The 19,332-nt window shown below is 39.7% G+C and overlaps 1 protein-coding gene across 4 annotated transcripts in view; it reads right to left on the bottom strand.

Annotated features, from left to right (window-relative positions):
- The window catches only part of BRAF (B-Raf proto-oncogene, serine/threonine kinase), an 88,421-nt gene that overhangs the window by 50,095 nt on the left and 18,994 nt on the right, over nt 1–19,332 (bottom strand). For 3 of the 4 annotated variants that reach the window (XM_055807276.1, XM_027784064.2, XM_013297773.3), the window contains exon 3: nt 10,713–10,976. In XM_055807276.1, the coding sequence (XP_055663251.1) occupies nt 10,713–10,976 (264 nt within the window). Of the gene's footprint in view, nt 1–10,712; nt 10,977–17,842; nt 17,935–19,332 lie in introns of all 4 variants that reach the window. The other variant, XM_055807277.1, reaches the window with a different exon arrangement.

Consider the following 19,332-nt stretch of genomic DNA (forward strand, 5'->3'; position numbering starts at 1 on the left):
CTTAGATATGAAGGACAAACTGTTTAACCAAAACAGTCACCCACCTTTTACAGCACTAACAGATACAATTAACCCTCTCTGTGGCAAAGAGGACATAAGATGATGCTAAACATCACATCCTCTGTGAAATGAAGAACATGGCTTTCAGACACAGCTGTGTGGATTTCAGGGCATGAAGCTCTGACCAGCTTCCAGGAGAAAGCAGCATTCAAGAATACACATTCTCAGTGGACCGCATTAATAAGGCAAATGGGAGACAATTCCATCGCATTAAATCTTGTTTCCAAGGGAAGCTGAACAGAATCTATCCATTTCACAAAACTGTTACCATTCCATCAAATGCATCCCCATTCAACTTACAAACACATTGGTGACCAGCACCCACTCAACACCTCCAACGCAGTTAAGGGGTACTCATTTGCAGAACACAATGGACTGATGTATGTCAATACAGAACTGTTTTCTCTTGAGTATACCATCACTAAACCGCACTGGATTAAACCTGCAGTGCCTAGTCAACAGCAGCCTCCGCTGTCATTTTTTAAGCTTTTGAGGGACAGCTCCCAGACTGTTGAGAAGAACACTGATCATTTACAAGGTGATAGTAGACAGCAGGATCACCACCTTAAAATCTTAGGGTGAATACCAGTGCCAGAAGTTGTGAAGACTGACAGTGACCCACTAATAAAAAAAAAGTTTGGAAAATATTGCTTTAGACTTTTAGAGTCTAAATTTACATTTAGAGAAATGCTCGTCTAGAAAAATATCCACAGCCACTATACGGGAATAAAAAACCAGGACCTTGAGGTTTCTGTTCAAGTGATGAAAAAGTCAGCTGGCTGCTCTCCAAACCGAAGCCCAAACGCATTAGAAATATAAGTCACAAAATAGTTTAAATAAATCTTTCTAACAGGTCAGATGCAGAGTCTACTTGTGCAGCATCCTGCCTCAAATGATCACTCTCCTGACACTTAAAGGCAGGGGGGCAAGTAACTACTGCAGAAAGGCGAGAACTCACATCCCTCTCTAAACTGTTGCAACTGATCCTAAACCCAAATGGATACTTCCATCTCCAGGTAGTACACACATTCTCTACAAATATTTAGTTTACTTAAACAACAAAAGAAGCCATTAATTTATGTATGACTTACTAGACATGGAATTAAAACATTTTTTCCAATTATTTTCAGATTTGTGACCTGCATTCCATCAAGTGTCTGCCTAGCACATCCTGAGGTAGAGGAAACGCACTCCAAACAATATTTTCCTCTACCATCCACTAGTTTCTACAGACTTTGCATCTCTTAAGAAATCACTAAGCTGACCTCACTCGAGGAATACTCTTAAAAAGCAGTGATCAATGTTGCACGAGGCATTCCAGGCCACAAGCCATCAATTTTTTAATGGCAAGTTTTCAATATTGTTTGACTTTGCAAACTAAGACTGTATGTCAATAAAATTGAAGTAGATTAGTATGTGTTGAAAAGAGAATAATTTACTTTTAATTTATCCAACACTGAGGTTAGCCTGCGTGGTGGGATAACCCCAGCACACAGTTAAGTACCACCCAGCTGCTTGCTCACTCCCTACTCAGTGGGATGGGAGAAGTGGAAGGATAAAAGCAAGAAAACTCCTGGGTTGAGATAAAGACAATTTAGTAAGTGAAAGAAAAAAAAGAAGGGAAAATTTTTCCTAGTGATGCAGAAGCAGTCACCACCTGCAGACTGGTGCCCAGCCAGTCCATGAGCAATAGCAACTTTGGAAAAACTTCCCTCCTTTTTATTGGAGAGGATGATATTATATGGCATGGAATATCCCTTTGGTCAGTTGGGGTCAGCTGTCCCCATTGTCCCCTCCTCAGCCTACTTGCTGGCAGGGCAACAGGAAACAGGGAAGGCCCTGACCCTGTGCAAGCACTGCTCAGCAACAGCTAACACACTGCTGTGTCGTCAGCACTGTTTTGGTCACGAGTCTTAAACCACAGCACTATACAAGCTGCTGTGAAGAAAATTACCTCCGCTCAAGCCGAACACCAGTACAGTCTGCTGTAGCACTGCTGTTCGCCTTGCTTCACTGAACATGGCCCAAAGACACATTCTTCAGGCTTTCCTAGACACGAAGGACTTACTCATGGTAGCTGTAGGGTCTATATCATTGTACAACTCGTGTGATAGAATAGAATTTTGTTTGCTTACTGACAGTCTAAAAGAGGTCTTCCATAAATTTCTTCCCAATGAAAACTGATAACTTAAGTCTGATTTGATTTTGCCTTTCAGCAATAGGACAGGTTGGCTAATAGCTCTCCTAGATGATCAAAGCATTAAAAAAAAATAAAAATTCAAGTGAAGTTTACTTGAAAGTAAACTACCATTTACTTCATTCTACCAGACCGGTTCACATGATGCATACAATTCCAAAGCATTCAGATACATTCAGCAAGCATCCAATGGCATAGGCTATAAATAAGCTCTATTTCTGCTGCATGTTTGATACGGCATGGGAATTTTTAATTGTTTTTTATTAGAAAACCTCATCATGTTAAACCAGGTGTGTAATTAAAAGCAAGAAACTAGTTTGTTCAGCTGCCTGAACATCCCTTCTGTGAATTTCCCTTACACTTGACAAGTGAAACTGGTAGGACAGCTTGGATGCCTATAGAAATGCAGTGCTTACCATGCGGTAAGCTTGAGGCACAAACTCAACAGCATAAACTGCAGAAAGCAAGATGCAGACCTTAAGTCAAAAGAAACGCATTGAATACCAGATTCAAACCCAGAACATTTGAAGGATCCCAGTTGTGCATGCATGATGAATTAATTTATGCTAAGAATTTAGGTAGGGTAAAAATATCTGATTCTTTCAGTCTTCTTGACTGCAGAGAAGACCACATGATCACTTCTCTAATTAAAAGGTAGATGTACTAATTAATCAAGGTGTGACAAGAGTGAGAAGCCTGAAATAAGAGTTGTCCCCATGCACAGCATTCACAATTTAGTTTCTGCAAATCTTAAAAATACAAATTCTCTCTTTTAAAAACCCAGTCTCACATTTGCATATTGAGAACTTTCATTAACTTTCTAATACATATGTAACTATGACACTTTATGAAGCATATCAACACATAACAAATTGGAAAAGAGCTTTCCTGATCCAAAATTATGCTAAGCTTTTACACAAATTAACTTTAAAAAGGCAACCAAAAAACCCCACACAATCTTCTATAGTTGAACACAGAAGAAAGGGAAATTTTTTTACCAAAGAGTTATTGTTTGTTTAGAAGCTGTCATAGAAGTTTTTATACTTCATGCTAGGTGAAAACACACAATGATTTGATCCTATCCTGAAAACACACAGTGATTTATTTTGATTCTGTCCTGAATCTGCAGACAGCTGAAGTACTTGGAGGCCACCAAGCTTTCCCAAAGCTAAGAAGCACCTGCTGCTTCCCCCACCCCTGTTTCACTGTCACTACTCAGACCACTACAGACAGAAGTGAAATTCAAAACAACCAAATTCACTCCTGGTTCATGCTCGCAGAAAGCAGGTGCTGGAACTGCAAAGAACTTGCTGAACAGAGCAGCAGAGACTCCACACCACCCTTAGAGCCACTCCACCAACACAGCCAGAAGACAAGAAGCAAATGTCTCCTCTGGAACCTAGAAGTGTACAGCAGACAGCAACAGGCTACGTAGAGATTAAGAGCAAGAAACCTCACCACCTGATGCATTTCAACTGCCCATCATTTCTTGTACCTAAACACCAATTTTCTAATTTTCCCCAATCCAGCATACCATCATTGAGGACTGCTCATCTGCTTTCAGACTGTTTCTTCCCACACTAAGTACTTGGCTGGAAGAGATTTCTCAGGTAATCAAAATCACTCAGGGCTACCAAGAGAAGCAAGTTATACCATCTTGTTCATAAAGTACTTGAGTTAGAAGCCCCCCTACCACATTATCTTCTTTCCTACTAAACTTCACTACATCATCAGAAATCTCCTAAGACTGTTCCTCCGTGCAGTTATGACTAGTTTTAGCTATCTGTTTCCATACCAGGCCTTGTATTAAACAGCCTTTCTCTGAAGCCTTTATTTCCTTCAGTGTAAAGTTAGAGAGCTAGCATGTAGCAGATTTACAGACCAACACAGAATATCATTACCTCACACCCCATATAACCATGCCTGTGGAGTTCCTTACCCCAAGACACAAATTTCTACTATTCATCATGTAGGTTTAATGGAGACTGGACAGAGGGTTTCCAAACAGAAAACGCTTACACTCATAAGACTCCTGAGTGACAAATGGCTCAATTTGGAAGACTACTTGGGGAAAGTATCATACGTGCCTGCCCTATTCTTGTACTCTTTCACGGTGACAGAGAGACACTCCAGATACATCCACAAAACGTTTATTCCATTCTCAAAATGCTTTCCTGCAAGGGACCAGCCACAACTGATGTGCCACATGAAACCTGTCTAAAAAGCCCTACTAATGTCTTACGGTCTACAGTAAACAAGCAATTCAATAGATGAAATTTCTAAATAATATTAACTTTTTTGTCAGCTTTTACAGAGGAAGGCAAAAATTGGTAGAGTCCTTGCAATTCAGAATGGGGACTTTTTCCTCATCCCAAGCTTATCAGTTTAAAATTGGCAGTCCCAAAGACACTTCACCCAAGTGCTCAAAAAACAAATCCTGCCCCAAACAAGAAAAAAAAGGGGAAAAAAAATAATCACACAACTAGAAGCAATCCCCAAAAATGCTCAAATTTTGTCCTACATGCAAATACCATATTCCTGTAATCTTTACACTCACAGAAAGCTGTTTATGCTCATTGCCTGGAACTCCTCTTTTTTAGTTAGTTTAAAACTTCTCCACTGGCTTCTACCTCTTACATTAAACTGAAGTTATTCTATTGAGATCTTTAATGACTTCTTCCCATACCTCTGGATTACTTATTAATCCTTATTCTCCTTGCATTACCACCCCTTCCCAACAACCAGCTGTGTGTGTCTTTCTGTTAATGTGTATGAGTGTTGCCTTCTGTTTCTTTTCTCTCTCAGCTTGCAACTTCAATCATACAGTCATATAAACTGGAGGAAAAAAAATAATCCTAACCAACAACACAATTATCTAAACATCCCACAAGGCTGTGTTCTCTTCTTGCTCCCATGCATTCCCTCAGAAATCTCACTGGTAAACATAACCTATGCTTTTATGCTGACACACTATCATCCACGTCCCATTCAAGACTATCTCCCTTGCACCAAAAGCAAGCCTCAACATTTAACATAATCTCCCAGACTTCCAGTAGCCAGCTGAAGGTCAGAGTTCTTACCTCTCTCTCCCATCCAAAAGCTCTCCCTCAATTAGCAGTTCTGTTAACTATCCACCCTACAGCCATTCAGATTCCCAACCCAAACAAGCTTTAAACTAATTTCCCCCTAAATTCTCCCACCCACAGTTTGGATAAGCCTCATCAATTTGTTCTGCAAAACAACTGATGATCTTAGGTAGCCTTTTACCATCTTGCACTTTTATTATTTCAACATCCCTCTCTCTGGCCTAGAACAAAACAAAACAAACCCACCCGCACAGACTTATCCTGGTCACATTTATGCAGAATGTTTCTCCAAAAGACATTTAACTTGCTAGTTGAACCATGCCGCTAAGGAAAGAGGAAGTGTATGTATTTCAGGCATTTATCTCTCTGCATTATTGGTGATAAACACTTACCCCCCCTCTAGAGGGGGTAAACGATCTGTTGTTTTTCTAGAAGGTTGTTCAGAGAAGGAAACTTCTCTTCATCCCTTCCCAGGCTGACTACAGAGGAAAACAATCTTCTATTCATGACAGTACTTATTCATTGATTCCCCTCCAACTAACCATGCCAGCTACTTGGATTTGATTTCAAAAGAAGTTATGCTCTAACCTTGCTGTGCTGCTGGCTGAATCAAGATGCTGACTTCAACTGCTAACTGATCAGGAGCAGTAGGCTCTACCATGTACTGGCTATGCTTTCCAGGAAGCACCTTCAAACCTTTTCCTACACTAGGAAAAACTTCATCCAACACACTGCTTTATCTGAACACATACAAAGAAACGACATCACCTACACTACCTATGCACCAAAATCACTTAACACTGATCAGATCAATGTGTTCTCACTTCTTTGTTATTCCAGTCTCCTCACATTGTATTTCTAACTGGGGCCAACTCAAACAGATCTATTTGCTGGATCCTATACACAAACAATACTACTAGTAAACAAAAACCACAGACAACTCAAGTAACAAGGCAGTTGCTAGTCAAAAATGTAAGTATATCCCCCTCGCCCCCCGCCATCTCCTGTGTTTTTAACAGCTCCAAACAAGTAGCAGAAGGCTGCTGCAGTACTTGGGACTGCTGCAGTGTATGATCAAGGATAAATACGGAGATTGGTTCTCCATTACCAACTGAATTCCAGTCACTTCAAATTAAGTCAGTTCAAGAACTGTTAACTGCATTCCCAGATAAACAAGGTCACTCTAGTATCTGACAAGCTTCTCTGCTCCTGAAGTGGGTCTGTGGTTGGAGGCAGAGACTGAAAATATTGTGATACTAAAAAAGATTTCTTTCAGAAGTAGATATTAATTGAAAGCAGTTAAGGTTGGGGTGGGGGGAAGCTTCGTGCAACACTGCAACTTTCAACATCTCTCCTCTCCCAGCTATGCACTTGGTTGTAGGACACATTTTATCTTTATTTTAACAGCCATATGGCGACTTGGGCAGGGAGGAGGCCCTAGTGGCAGGTACCATGTATTTTCACAAGGAATCTCCCTCCTGCTTCAACCCATCACATCTGAATAATACTTGAAAACCCTAAACTACCACCACGGCTACGTAAGCAAATGGCTCAGTTAATGGGCACAAATGAGACACAAGACACCTGTTTTTAAACCCACAGGTTATGAAGGAAAACTAAAATGTGTGCAATGCTTTCTATCCACTGAGAGAACAAAGGAAGCCTACTGCATCAAGTAATCTCAGTGTCCACTGAAAACTGCTAGGTGCTTTTTAGGCTAGCAGCCTATCATCTGACTACTGGCAGTTAAAACTGCACTGTAACTACAATTCCTTCTGAATTGGGTTTGCTACTGGAATTCCCTTAGTTTTCAACAGACTACATGTAGGATCAATAAATATTGAAAACAGAGTAACTACATGAAGAGTTGCCATACAAGGAATTACTTTCTCAGTAACATGAGCAGTTTGAGGTTTCAGAGAAATTACCTTCAGCTCCAAGGCCAATAACCCCAGCACTAGGAGTTCCTGTAAGTACTATTTCCAACCTCCAAACCAGAGTTAACTTACTAGGTCTAAAAAAAAAAGTGCAATCCAGCAACACAACTAGATCCAAGCAGTATGTAAAACTGAAGTAAAAAGAAGTCAGCTTGCAGTACCAGCTGACCAGACCCGAGCATGTATTTCCAATTGCTTATTTAGAATAACAAATTCAATCAAAAACAGGTCTCTCCTAGCAGAGCTGGAGCCAACCTCCACCTTGCTATACAGCATATGAAACTAAATCCTGTCAACCTGAGTTTCTAGCCAGTAATTCCGTATGTGTAGCTCATACCTCCATGCATCTGCAAGCATCTGTCTGTTTCTTTATGTAAAGGCATCTACAAACTCACATCAGATCTGAGATAAAGGAACTTGCACCTTCCTTCCACCACTAGCCTGTCTCCTACTCTTCTGTTGGTACCACACTTTTTTTTCCCCCTTTTCCTTTTTTTTTTAAATTACCACAGCACAAGACTACAGATCTTCCTGAAGCTTTATTCTTAGTATCCCACATTTAGCAAGCTGGAAACAAGCTGCAGGGCTAGACTGGTAAGACTCTGGTAGAGACCTGGGGACAGGAGCAAGAGCCTCTCCCTGACTACACCCAAGTTAAACCACATTTGCCTCTCACAGCCAAGGAAGAACGTCCAGATTCAGTGCTGGAAAAAAACCTCTATTGCCCTGCAGGCTGTCACTGAGTATACTGCTAAGTGCTACAATTCCTTCCTTAAATGACAACACCTACTCAAGCTACAAAGTTAACCTTTATAGTCAAGGCATGACAAGACAAGCTGGCACTCTTGAACTTTAACCTCCCTAGTTAAATCTGCAAGGTCCTAAGGAGCGTGACATACCACAGAATCACAACATCCTCCAAAAACCCCAAAGCTTAGGGGTAAAAGTGAGAAGAAATGCTAGTCTGGCAAAGCACAGTCTCACACATGTTGAGCATACCAAGCTGATCTGTTACTATTGCTTAAGAACTTAAAGATGGTTGAAGTCAACTTGTTTTACTTTGAATAAAATGGACCAGCAACATGCACGAAACTCTCTCAGATGAAGCAAGACAGTTCTGTACTGGCTGAAAATTTTACTACTTAGTTCACACTGAAATTCAGTTGTCTCTTTCCTAACTTGAAATCAGATTTACTTATTCAGAAATAATTTAAACTTAGTGACATACATTTCAACATCAAACCCCCCCCCACATTCTTGCCTACAAGTTTGATGTAGTATATTCTGTAATTACAAACTATTCTTTATAGAAAATGATTCTTTCAAAAGTAAAACAGAGCTCAGACTTAAGAAAAGCCTTACCACACTTCCTATAAAACAATTGAAGAGGAGGTGAAAAAGAGCAGGAGAGTTAAAGGAGCAGAATAATATGGTAGATGAGGTGAAAATAAGAGTAGAAATATACTATACGGCTTAGAGAAGAGGGTGAGATAACACATAGGAGGACTGAAAAGGAAATACACTGAACAAGGCAGGAAGTGATATACTGTGACACACTACAGGAAAGAAACAAAAACAACTTTTGGGACAACACCATCATAGGGGCTGTGGCTACAATAGCTAGAGAGAGTGGGCCAGAACACACAAAGACAAAAACAGAGCCTCTCCAAAATCCAGTACCTTCGTGTAGAGTAATTGTAAAGGAATTAAGGCAGGTTAATTAACATTGATAATATACAGCTGTGGGCTGGCTTCAGGGGCAGTGGGTTGGCTGATGTGGATAATGTGCAGCTGTGGCTGGTTCCTGCTAAGTAGTTAAATAGCTCTAAGGGGTATAGAAGAGAAGCTCTGGATGAAGAGAGAGCCAGAAGAAACAGAGGGAGGAGAGAGTGCATGCACCCCAGATGTAGGAGAGGCCCTGGGAGAACAAAGGGGCCTGGATGAGGAGAGGCTGGCTGGATGAGGAGCCCAGAGAAGGAAGAGGCTGGATCAGCAGAGGCAAGAAGCAGGGTGGACTGGCCTGAAGAGGATGAAGAAACAGCACAGACAGTAGACAAACTTTTGAAACTCTGCGGGGGATCGGTGGCTGTGCAGGGGCAAGGCATGGGAGCTACTTATTGAAGTTAACCTGGTATGTGATGGTAAAAGCCTTGTTACAGCTGGCTAGTTTTACTAGTGCTGCAACACCTTTGCACCAACCAAATTTCACAATGCAGGTAGTACTACGTGCCTAGCTATACCTCACAGGCAGACAACAAGATCACCTTGCTTAAGAATGTACCTCTGCACTGCCGTCATAGTTGACATTAAATCCTCATATGCCAAAGCTGACATTACCAAACCCCCATTCTCTAGGTTGAAACCCAAATACTACTTACAGTCTTTAACCACATGTTTAACAATTAAGCAGTATTAAGAAAAAAATTCAGATTAAAACAACTGTCCTTTAATCTATTGTTCACACAAAGTCTTATGATCTCTTTTGTTCAGTGGGACTGGGGAAGGGGAGGGATGGACATTATTTTCCCGCTTTCTCTGGAACCACAACTCCCCTTTTAAGTGAAGAGTATGCACCACCTTGCAAAACAGAGCCTAGACTATGGCTTGTCAGTAATTTCACATATATGTTTGCAGTATATTATGGTAAAGCACTTATCAGAAGTTCTTCAATTGGTAGCTCTTATCTGATCAGAAAATCCTGCTTATAAGGGACAATTAAATAGCCAGCAAAAAGTCAACTCTTCTTCCATGACTGCAGGAATCACTGCAACATTGTCAAAACCGATAAATAACAGGTTCTAAGCAGTTTGTGGGCAACACTTCTTGACCTTCCTAACAGCGACTATGTCCCTCCTCTAGCCAGTTCTCTACATCGGGCCTCATAGCATCAAGGTCCCAACATTAAACACTCACCACACTGAGTGGGGAGGAAGAAAACCAACCAACCAAAACCCAAGCAATTCTGTGCAGCCCTCCTTAGATGCAGGAAGCTGGGACTTGCTCTAAAGCGTTCACTGCTGCTAGTAACTGACATAGAAAACTTTCCCCAATCTTGCCCTGTTAAACTATTCAACAATTTTGTATAATACAAGAAACATAGCTTCTTGCCCCCTCCTAACCACTGTAAAACAGTAATAACTATTTATCCAAGAAAGCTGATTTGAGAAAAAAAAAATTCTTGAACTATCTTCGTTGTTACAAAACTGAAAGGTTTTTATTCTGTATTATTGCTCTAATGGACATCTTTGTGTTTAACTTGTAGAAAACATTCAACGTATCAAAACAAGTGTGGCAGAGCACAAATAGTGATCATGACACCTCTTTGACCTCTACACAGGTATTTTTTCAGCTCCTAAATTAAGTTTTACATACAGAGGGAGAGAGATACAGGAAATACTGAGGTTACAAGTACGTGAATAGAAACTGACTCACCACAGTCCTTTGCTTGTTGGGCAGGAAGACTCTAACAATAGGCTTCTGTGGAGACTTAGGGTTATTCCGTGACATATCAGCAGGGTTTTGATAAACTGAAAGGGATGAAGGTGCTACAGAGAGGCTAGAAGAGGAAGATGATGCAACTGTGTCTGTTGAAGCTGAACTTGAGACAGAGAAATCAGTTCCATTCCCCATGGATTCCAATAACTGCTGTTCTCTCTGCTGTAAAGCATCTAGCTTGCTGGTGTATTCTTCATAGGCCTGTGAAGGAAGAGCAGCTGTTTTAATGATGTAGTAACCTCAGACAAAAACAGAAATCTAAATTCAGAATGATCATGAAATAAACTCATTCTAAACTAACTCAAATTTCCCAGGAATATGAACAAAATGATAGGGTCAAATTTTTCAGTAGGATGCAAAGAAGAAATGGCTTTCAGTTCATTAAATTAAACATTCTGAACCAACAACCAACTCTTTAGTAGATTAAATATATACAAAGATAAAAGAAATCATAATTCACAGTTTCAACACACCTGCACTGTCTAATTTAAAACTACTTTAAAGAAGAGAGCAATCTTTGTAACCTATGTTAGCTGCATTGCCGAAATACTGTGCTACAGTTAAATACATCTCGGGCAATAATAAAGAGAAAGCTGAAATCTGCTTTTTACCATCTGTATCTGACAACCGACCTAGCTCATTGCTCACCATCCTTCACCTCTGGTACTGTTCTTTCATTGTAAATAGTATAAAAAACTATTTCAGTTAGAATACAACTACGTTTGCCCAACTATTTTGTAGTATTACAGAGTACAAGTTTGCAGTATTACAAAGTCATTCATAAACATGTAGAAGTGATCCTTTGAAATAATTTAACATCTGTATGAGTTTATACATAAACTTGGTGGAAAATCAAATTAATGTGATTACTCATTGACCAAGTTTCTTAAATAAATAACAATCAGTAACATTAAATTTGCCTGTTATGTTTTTATTAAATATAGCCAAGTTAAACAATACTGCCAATTTGTTTGTATATATTTGTTTCCATCAACTTTGTCTTTGTAACAAGAAAATTTTTGATCTGTACCCAAGTATCACAATTATTTCTGCACCAAATAAATTAGTACAGAGTATCTTCAAAAATCTGAATCAGTTAAGGAACGTGTGTTTCATGCTATATAAGCATGTCATTGTTAATCAAGGACGTGTTCAACCTTTACAGACAAGAAACAACAGAGATATTACAAACCTAACATCCAAGCAGCAGGGAACAGAATTTTCTATTTAGGTCTCCAGAAAGACCAAGATCTATGCCAAGCTGCAAAAATTTTCAATGCCACAAAGAATATTTATTTTAGGGAAAAACACTTTTTTTTGTAAAAAAAAAAAAAAAAAGGAAAAATTTGTTTTCTTTAAGTTTTCTATGCATAATATGTTGCTAACTAAAGTTACAGGAGAACTGAACTGACGAAGAAGTCTGCGGGGTTGCGGGGTCTGCATGGGGAAAAAAAAATATTAAAGTTATGAGAAAAAATAACCAGCATTCAGTAGTGCTGCCACAACTTTTTTTATTATTTTTGTTTACATTTTACTATTAATTTATTTATCTGGGTTGTATGCGCAGGTTCACCTAACCCAGGCTGGTTTTGTCAAGTAAACAATGGTTGGCCCAATCTTTTTTATGGAAGTTCAGAATCCATCAGAACGGACCTATGTAAAATGTGTCATCATCCCCACAGAATTAACAAAGAGAATGATAATTTGACAGTGAGGACTAAGAAAAAGTATTTAAAAAAAATGGTGCTGAACATCACTATTTCTAATTCTAAATTTTAAGTCTTTCATTTTTAATGGATGGACATAAGTTGCAGGAAACAGAGAACTAGTTATTATTTCTTTTCAGATGTCTAGCGTTTCACGAATAGACCCCAAACTTGGAGACTTAAACCCAAAACATTTTCATTCTTGCCCAATTCTACTGTCAGAAGTAAATTGAAAGGCTCCCCAATTATAAATAATGGCATTTTTTTGGCAGTACAGTAACACAAGTGTCCCTCTCCTACTTCTAGGATCAACTTTTCATGTAAATTCCAGTAAAACCTCCATGTGGCAAGAATTATTTTCAGTAAACAAAAAATAAGAAGCATAAACTGTTACCATTTCACCAATACTTTTCTAAATACTTACTTCCTTTTCTCATGAACATTGCAAAACATTATTTGAACACATGCAATGTTACGTTGCTTCCGGATACTCGAGGGCTTAGTTCCTTCAGAAAATTACACACATCTTTCAAAATATTCAATCCTACAATGTTTACGCTAGCAGCTTAATCTGTTAGTAATGTAAATTTGAAGTCAAATGATTTATCTTAAAAGAATAAACAATGAACATGGAAAGATGGGAGCTGCTACTGGCTTTGGGTTCTATACCATTAAATTCTGCATGAGCAGCTCTATTTTTTATGAATACAAAAGCTCTCAAGCAGTATACTGTTACTCAATGTCACAGCAGAAGATCCCATAACAAAACAGTAGAACTAGAAATGCATCAGTAGACTTTAAATACATCTTTCTTTTTTTTAAAAAATAACTCTTTTTATACAGAAGGAACAACAGTACATGCAGCAGAAAGAGAATACCTCCAATAAAATCTCATTTTCACAAAGATTAAGTACTTTGGTGAGACACTGGTTTCAGCTGATGACTAGCACCCATAGACCTTACTCAGCCAACAGCACCAAGTCAAAACACAGAATTATCCTATGGAGTTAAATTGAAGAATGAATTGAGTAGAAGAATCTAGAAAGAAATATATTCAGTTTACATATTCCCATTAAGAAGCAAATAATGTTCTACAAGAAAACTTTAATCTTGCTTTCAGCTTGATACAGAATCACAGGAGAAAAAGAAAAAAAAAAAAAAAAAAGAGGATGGGGGGAAAAAAGGCTGGAATGTATCCCTGGAAGTCATGTAGTCCAAACACTTGTTTAACACAGAGCTAATTTTTAAGTTCAATCAGGTTGCTCAGGGCTTTAATAAAGCAAGTTTTAGAAGTCTTGAAGGATGGAGACTCCACAACCTCTGGGCAACCAGTTCCAGGGCTCAAAATCCACTCTTGTGATGACAAATTTTCTCTTTCGAAATTCCCTTGATGCTATCTGCGATGTTGCCTCTTTCCCTTTTGCTGTCTGTGCATGTCTGTAAAGACTCTGGCCCTCTCTTTAGGTTGCAAGAGCCTGCAGATTCCTCCTTAGTCTTCTCCATGCTAAACATCGCTCTGCTGCAGTCACACAAATAGTAAGCACATGGCTTGCTCTCCATGCTGGCTAGGCACTTGCTAACGCAGCCTAGGCTGCAGTCCAGCCTGCTACCGTGAGGGCGAGTTACTGGCAGCTCAGCTTGTTGCTCACCAGTGCTCCCTGGTACTTTTCCTGCAGAGCTGCTACCAGCCAGCTGCCTGCCTGCACCAGTGGAAAGCCACCTTGTCCCAGGTGCAAGATGCTGCATTCGTCTTTGCTGTTGTACTGCTTCTTGTCATGAAGCTTCTGTTCAACTCCTCCAGTTTGTTTATCAGTTGCCAAAACCAGACTGTCTTCAGTAACATATATTTCTTCAACAAATTTGTATACTGTATCACTACAGTGCTCCCAATTTAGTGGGAATTTACAGTATTTCACACAGTTAAAGAAGAAACAATATTTGAAAAGCTGAATATTAGATTCAAATTGGCACATCTTTTCAGTCTACACATAATTCTATGGCTATCTAAAATAGAACAAGAAGTTAATTTTAGTTATATTGTGTACCATATAATATAGTCTCATACAAGTAGTAATACTCCTGAGGCTTCAACTATGTAAAAAGTATAGAAGCAAGCTGCCAAGTCCATCTAAAGCATTAGAAGTTGGCATGTTTATATGAAATGTCTGTATGTGCCAAAATACAACTGCTACTCACTCAGGAGGAGCAGAGCAGAAGTTACTTCTTAAATGTTGCAATCTATTGACAAAATAAAAACTGACCTCATAAGTCAACAGAATTTACATGACATTATATAGATGTGCTGAAAGAGTTCTTTTGACATGATTATGACAAGAGATTTTCTCAAAAATGTGGGGGGGTTTTAAATTACTTTTAATTTTTATTATACTTGAAATTTCCTTTCCTGGGCCATAACCAAGCTATACATTCAAGAAATATCATCTAGGGAAACAAAAAGCAACAAGTTAAATTTTTTTTTTAAATGAATCTGGGACAAAACCGAGTAGCATAATATGGTTTCTCCTTCTCCCTTGCCCCCTACCACATATCTGGTAAGAAACCCAGTCTAAACCAAAGGAGACCCAACTGTTTTTACCATGCTCTTTCCTTTCCTCAATCAATTTTAGATAATATCCACACATTACAAGACTCTTAAAAGCCTGAACTACAGTTTCCTGGTCCTTGAAACTGAGATTGTGTTTCTATTTAAGAGACGTCTGACCTTTTAGGCTGTTCATCAAATGCAAATCCCACTAAGTTAAATGGGAGCTGAAGATAGACAGCAACGTACGTCAGGATTTCTTCATTTAGTAAGACTCCTAAATCTGTACTTAGTCTAACTTTAGACACTCCAGTTTTGGTCCAACATATCTGATCAGCATCTGTTAGAAGCCTAGTAAAAATTAATCTGAGTTTCCCCAGAACCGCCACGTTTCCTAGTCCCTATATCCAGAGTCAGCATTTTCCTGGAATCCCGCTAACAGTCTGAAACAACCTGAGATTCAGCACCCAGATCCACTTCAGACTGTACCTGCCTGCTCTTGCAATAAGCGTACTTTAGATCAGCAAAGAAGTAATCTTTAATTAATTAATTTGAGCTCCTGTGTGGATTCTTCAGATACAGAGAAATAAGAAATGAAATACTGTCCTGAAATTCAACAGCCAAACTCCCAAAATGGCAACAGCAAGGTCTCTGAATAAAATACATTTAATAGTCCAGGAAAAGAGAAATCTGGGGGGTGGGGGGGAAATCACAGTAGTTGGGGACAAACATATCTCTACCCCCACAATTCTCATTTGAAATTGCTTCCAAGCGTAGGAGTAGGAAAGCGGATGATTCCTTGAAGACAGTACTCCAAAACTGACAGTTTTAGAACTTACTGATACCACTATCGTTCTATCTCTGCATTTGTGTACCGTTTTATTTTGCATGGAGTCTGAATTAAAAAACCCGACAAGACACCAAAAAAACCCATCAGGCAGCTTACTTATACCGTTAGCTGAAGTAACCTACAGGTCCAGGACGCAACCTCAGACCACACAAAGAACTGTTTACATGCGAATGGGCTAATAGTGTTCAATTAAGTTCTCACAGATGAAGTGGTTGTAGATAATACTGTACACACGACTACGAGACAAGAAGGACACACAATGTATTTTGGAAGTTTAAATAAGGAAGGTATCCCTGAACAGTCATTAACTGTCTACAAAGGCTAACAAATCCGACTAATTCGTTTAAGCATGATCCCTCCCTTCCAAGTTTGAGCTGACTGCTTTTGGCCAGTCTGGATCTGCACAACCCATTTCAATTTGTGAACACCATTTGTTGTCTGTGCCAACTGCACAGATCTTTCTTCTCTCTAACTCAGGTTGTCTTCTTCATCAGTACTTTGTTGGTAGAGATGAAAAAAACCAGAAACTAATTTTGATGGCCATTGTAGAAGAATATGCAACTGCATATTTTAACCATTTTTGCTAACTGAAACCCAGGTTCTCCCAGTATCATAACATTAGACTTCCTTGCAGAAAAGATTTCCAATATTTACAATGCCTAGACAAACCCTTAAGAGAAGGGGTTTTCCACAGTGAATCACAAACTGTATTTTGGGAAACAGCACTTCAAGGACAGATATAATGCACTAAGAAATGATGTGGGAAGACAAAAAACATTTGATGTTTTCAGCTGCTGTGATACAGAGTGCTTACAAAAAGTATGGTAAAACCTGCCAAGGAGCTCCTGCAGCCTCTTTTCCAGAAGAAAAGAAAAATGCTATTAATGATATTTCTACATGTACTGAGTCAAGCAGTTATTTCAAAAATTTGACAGTGATTTCGAGGGGTCTGTTAGGTCTGAGATATATGCTCACACACAGGGGATGGAGGAAGTTAAGAACTCCGACTACCTAAGAAAGAATTTTAGCTACAAGCCATTTTTAGATTTTAATACAGCCACTGCTTACTACAGTTATTATTTCTTCCAGCCATAACAAGCAGAGAAGTTTTTCTTGTAATCATGTTAGAGAACATTGATAAGATTCCCAAAGCTATTACTAATTATAACAATTAGAATAAAGTTGCGTGCTTAATGATAAATGTTCTCTTCTTTCTTCTGTTCATTTTTTTCTCTGCCCCTGTACATTATACACATGCTCAGAAGTCTCTCTGCAGCTTTGGTCTCTTCCCTCAGCCCCTACTTCCCTGCCCTGAGAGGAGAGAGACAAGCTACTCACTGCCCTCCAACTTCACACTACATTTTCCACTCCTAGGCAGCTGTACACAAAGTAGCCCACCCAGGCTTGCAGGGCTTACTCCCTGTGCTCTACAGTCACTGTGGAGTGATGGATCAAGGCAGGGAGATAGCCCTGACTCCGAGTACCCTCTCTTGCAGGAATAATTAAATATATGCTGAACTCAACATAGCACATGTCAATCACTTTCAGTACTTCGAGAAATCCATTCTTTCATAGTCAACTGATGAAATATGATGGCTGCAACAACAGCTGTCAAGTTTTAAAGTTCTCTATGTAAAATGCAATGACACCCTCCACAGAATTTAAAAAAAAAAAAAAAGCGCAAAAAAAAATTTTGGCTTTTCAATCTCAGATTAGCAAAGAAACAAAAGCTTCTGTTTTCTTGAGCAACTGTAACTAAGGCATAAATTCCTTTTTTACTTTCAAATGATGTGTATGTTTCATATTCATTGCACAAAAAATTTTAGTATATCCTTTTCAATGTTCAATTTTCAGAATTAATCTCGTTCAGTTCTTCAGCTTTCTTATGCGTGCTTCTGCTCCCCCCACCCCTTCCTTTCCACTTTTAATTGCAAAGCAATTTTGTTGCCAGGTTCAACCATAATTTTACTTGACATGTCCGCAGAGGCAGCTCGAACACAGGCCAGGAGCCAGCATACAGGGTGCTCCAAGTTCCTTGAACGTGAGCAGTTAGTAAGATGCCTAAGAAATGAAAGATAGAAAGCCAGACAGGAGTACAAAAGAATGAACAAATCCTATTGTGCTGAAACTCTACACACCAGTAGATGGATTGATAGCTGTCAAGCTTTTCATAGGTATACAAAAATCCGTAGTTTTGCAGAAAGCACTACAATAAACCTAGATGTTTACAACAGTGAAAGGCAATATGGGTGAAAGCAAAAGTGTTCATTTGCAGGCACTTACCTAGCAATTAGCTTTGGATAATTCCAACTTTTGCTGAGAAGCAAAAAACATGCTTGCTGATAGCACTCAAGAGATGATCAACAGGCACAATCTACAGAAGTCCGTAAGAGTCACTCACATTTTATGGAAGATGCAAAGAGATCAGAGCAGTGGGAAGGTTTTAAACCCGGTACCAATTGATGAAAGGACTGAGAGCAGCTTTGTGGAGAAGGTCGTGGGGGTACTGGTGGATGAAAAACAGACCATGAGCTGGCAATATGCACTCACAGCCCAGAAAGCCAACTGCGTCCTGGGCAGCATCACAAAAAGTGTGGCCAGCAGGTTGATGGAGGTGATTCTCCACCTCTACTCTGCTCCAGTGAGACCCGACCTGTAGTACTGCATTCAGCTCTGGAGCCCTCAGCACAAGACAGACATGGACCTGTTGAGGCAGGTCCAGAGGAGGGCCACAAAAATGATCAGAGGGCTGGAACACCTCTCCTACAAGGAAAGGCTGAGACCTGCGGTTGTTCAGCCTGGAGAAGAGAAGGCTCCACAGAGATCTTATTGCAGACTTCCAGTACCTAAAGGAAGCTTGTAAGAAAGACGGGGACAAACTTTTGAGCAGTGCCTGTTGTGACAGGACAAGGGGTAACAGTTTTAAACTAAAAGAGGGTAGATTCAGATTAAATATACAGAATAAATTTTTTACAATGAGGGTCAGGAAACACTGGAACAGGTTGCCCAGAGAGGTGGAGACCCCATCCCTGGAAACATTCAAGATCAGGTTGGACAGGGCTCTGAGTAACCTGATCTAGTTGAAGATGTCCTGGCTTATTGCAGGGAGGGTTGTACTAGATGACCTTTAAAGGTCCCTTCCAACCCAAACTATTCTATGATTCTAAGGAAACAATGGATAGGCGATCCAGTCCAAGTAACAGACTAGCAAAATTACCCATACAGATTCTGGGTAAAAGCAGGGCAATATTTGCACTTTATAGCCAGAAATGAGATTGGGGGGGGGGGGGGGGGGGGGGGGGGGGCCGGGAGAGAGAAAAAAGGATGGGTAGAGTCTAAGTTACATTACCTTCTTGTTCAAGCACTTCGGAGATAGTACACAGACCCTAGCATCAAGACCTAGACACAGCCTGGCCATGAAAGCTTGGGGGTCATGCAGAGAAGTCAGTAATAACGGCC

This window comes from Falco peregrinus, chromosome 6 (assembly GCF_023634155.1).
Source record: "Falco peregrinus isolate bFalPer1 chromosome 6, bFalPer1.pri, whole genome shotgun sequence".
NCBI classification, from domain to species: domain Eukaryota; kingdom Metazoa; phylum Chordata; class Aves; order Falconiformes; family Falconidae; genus Falco; species Falco peregrinus.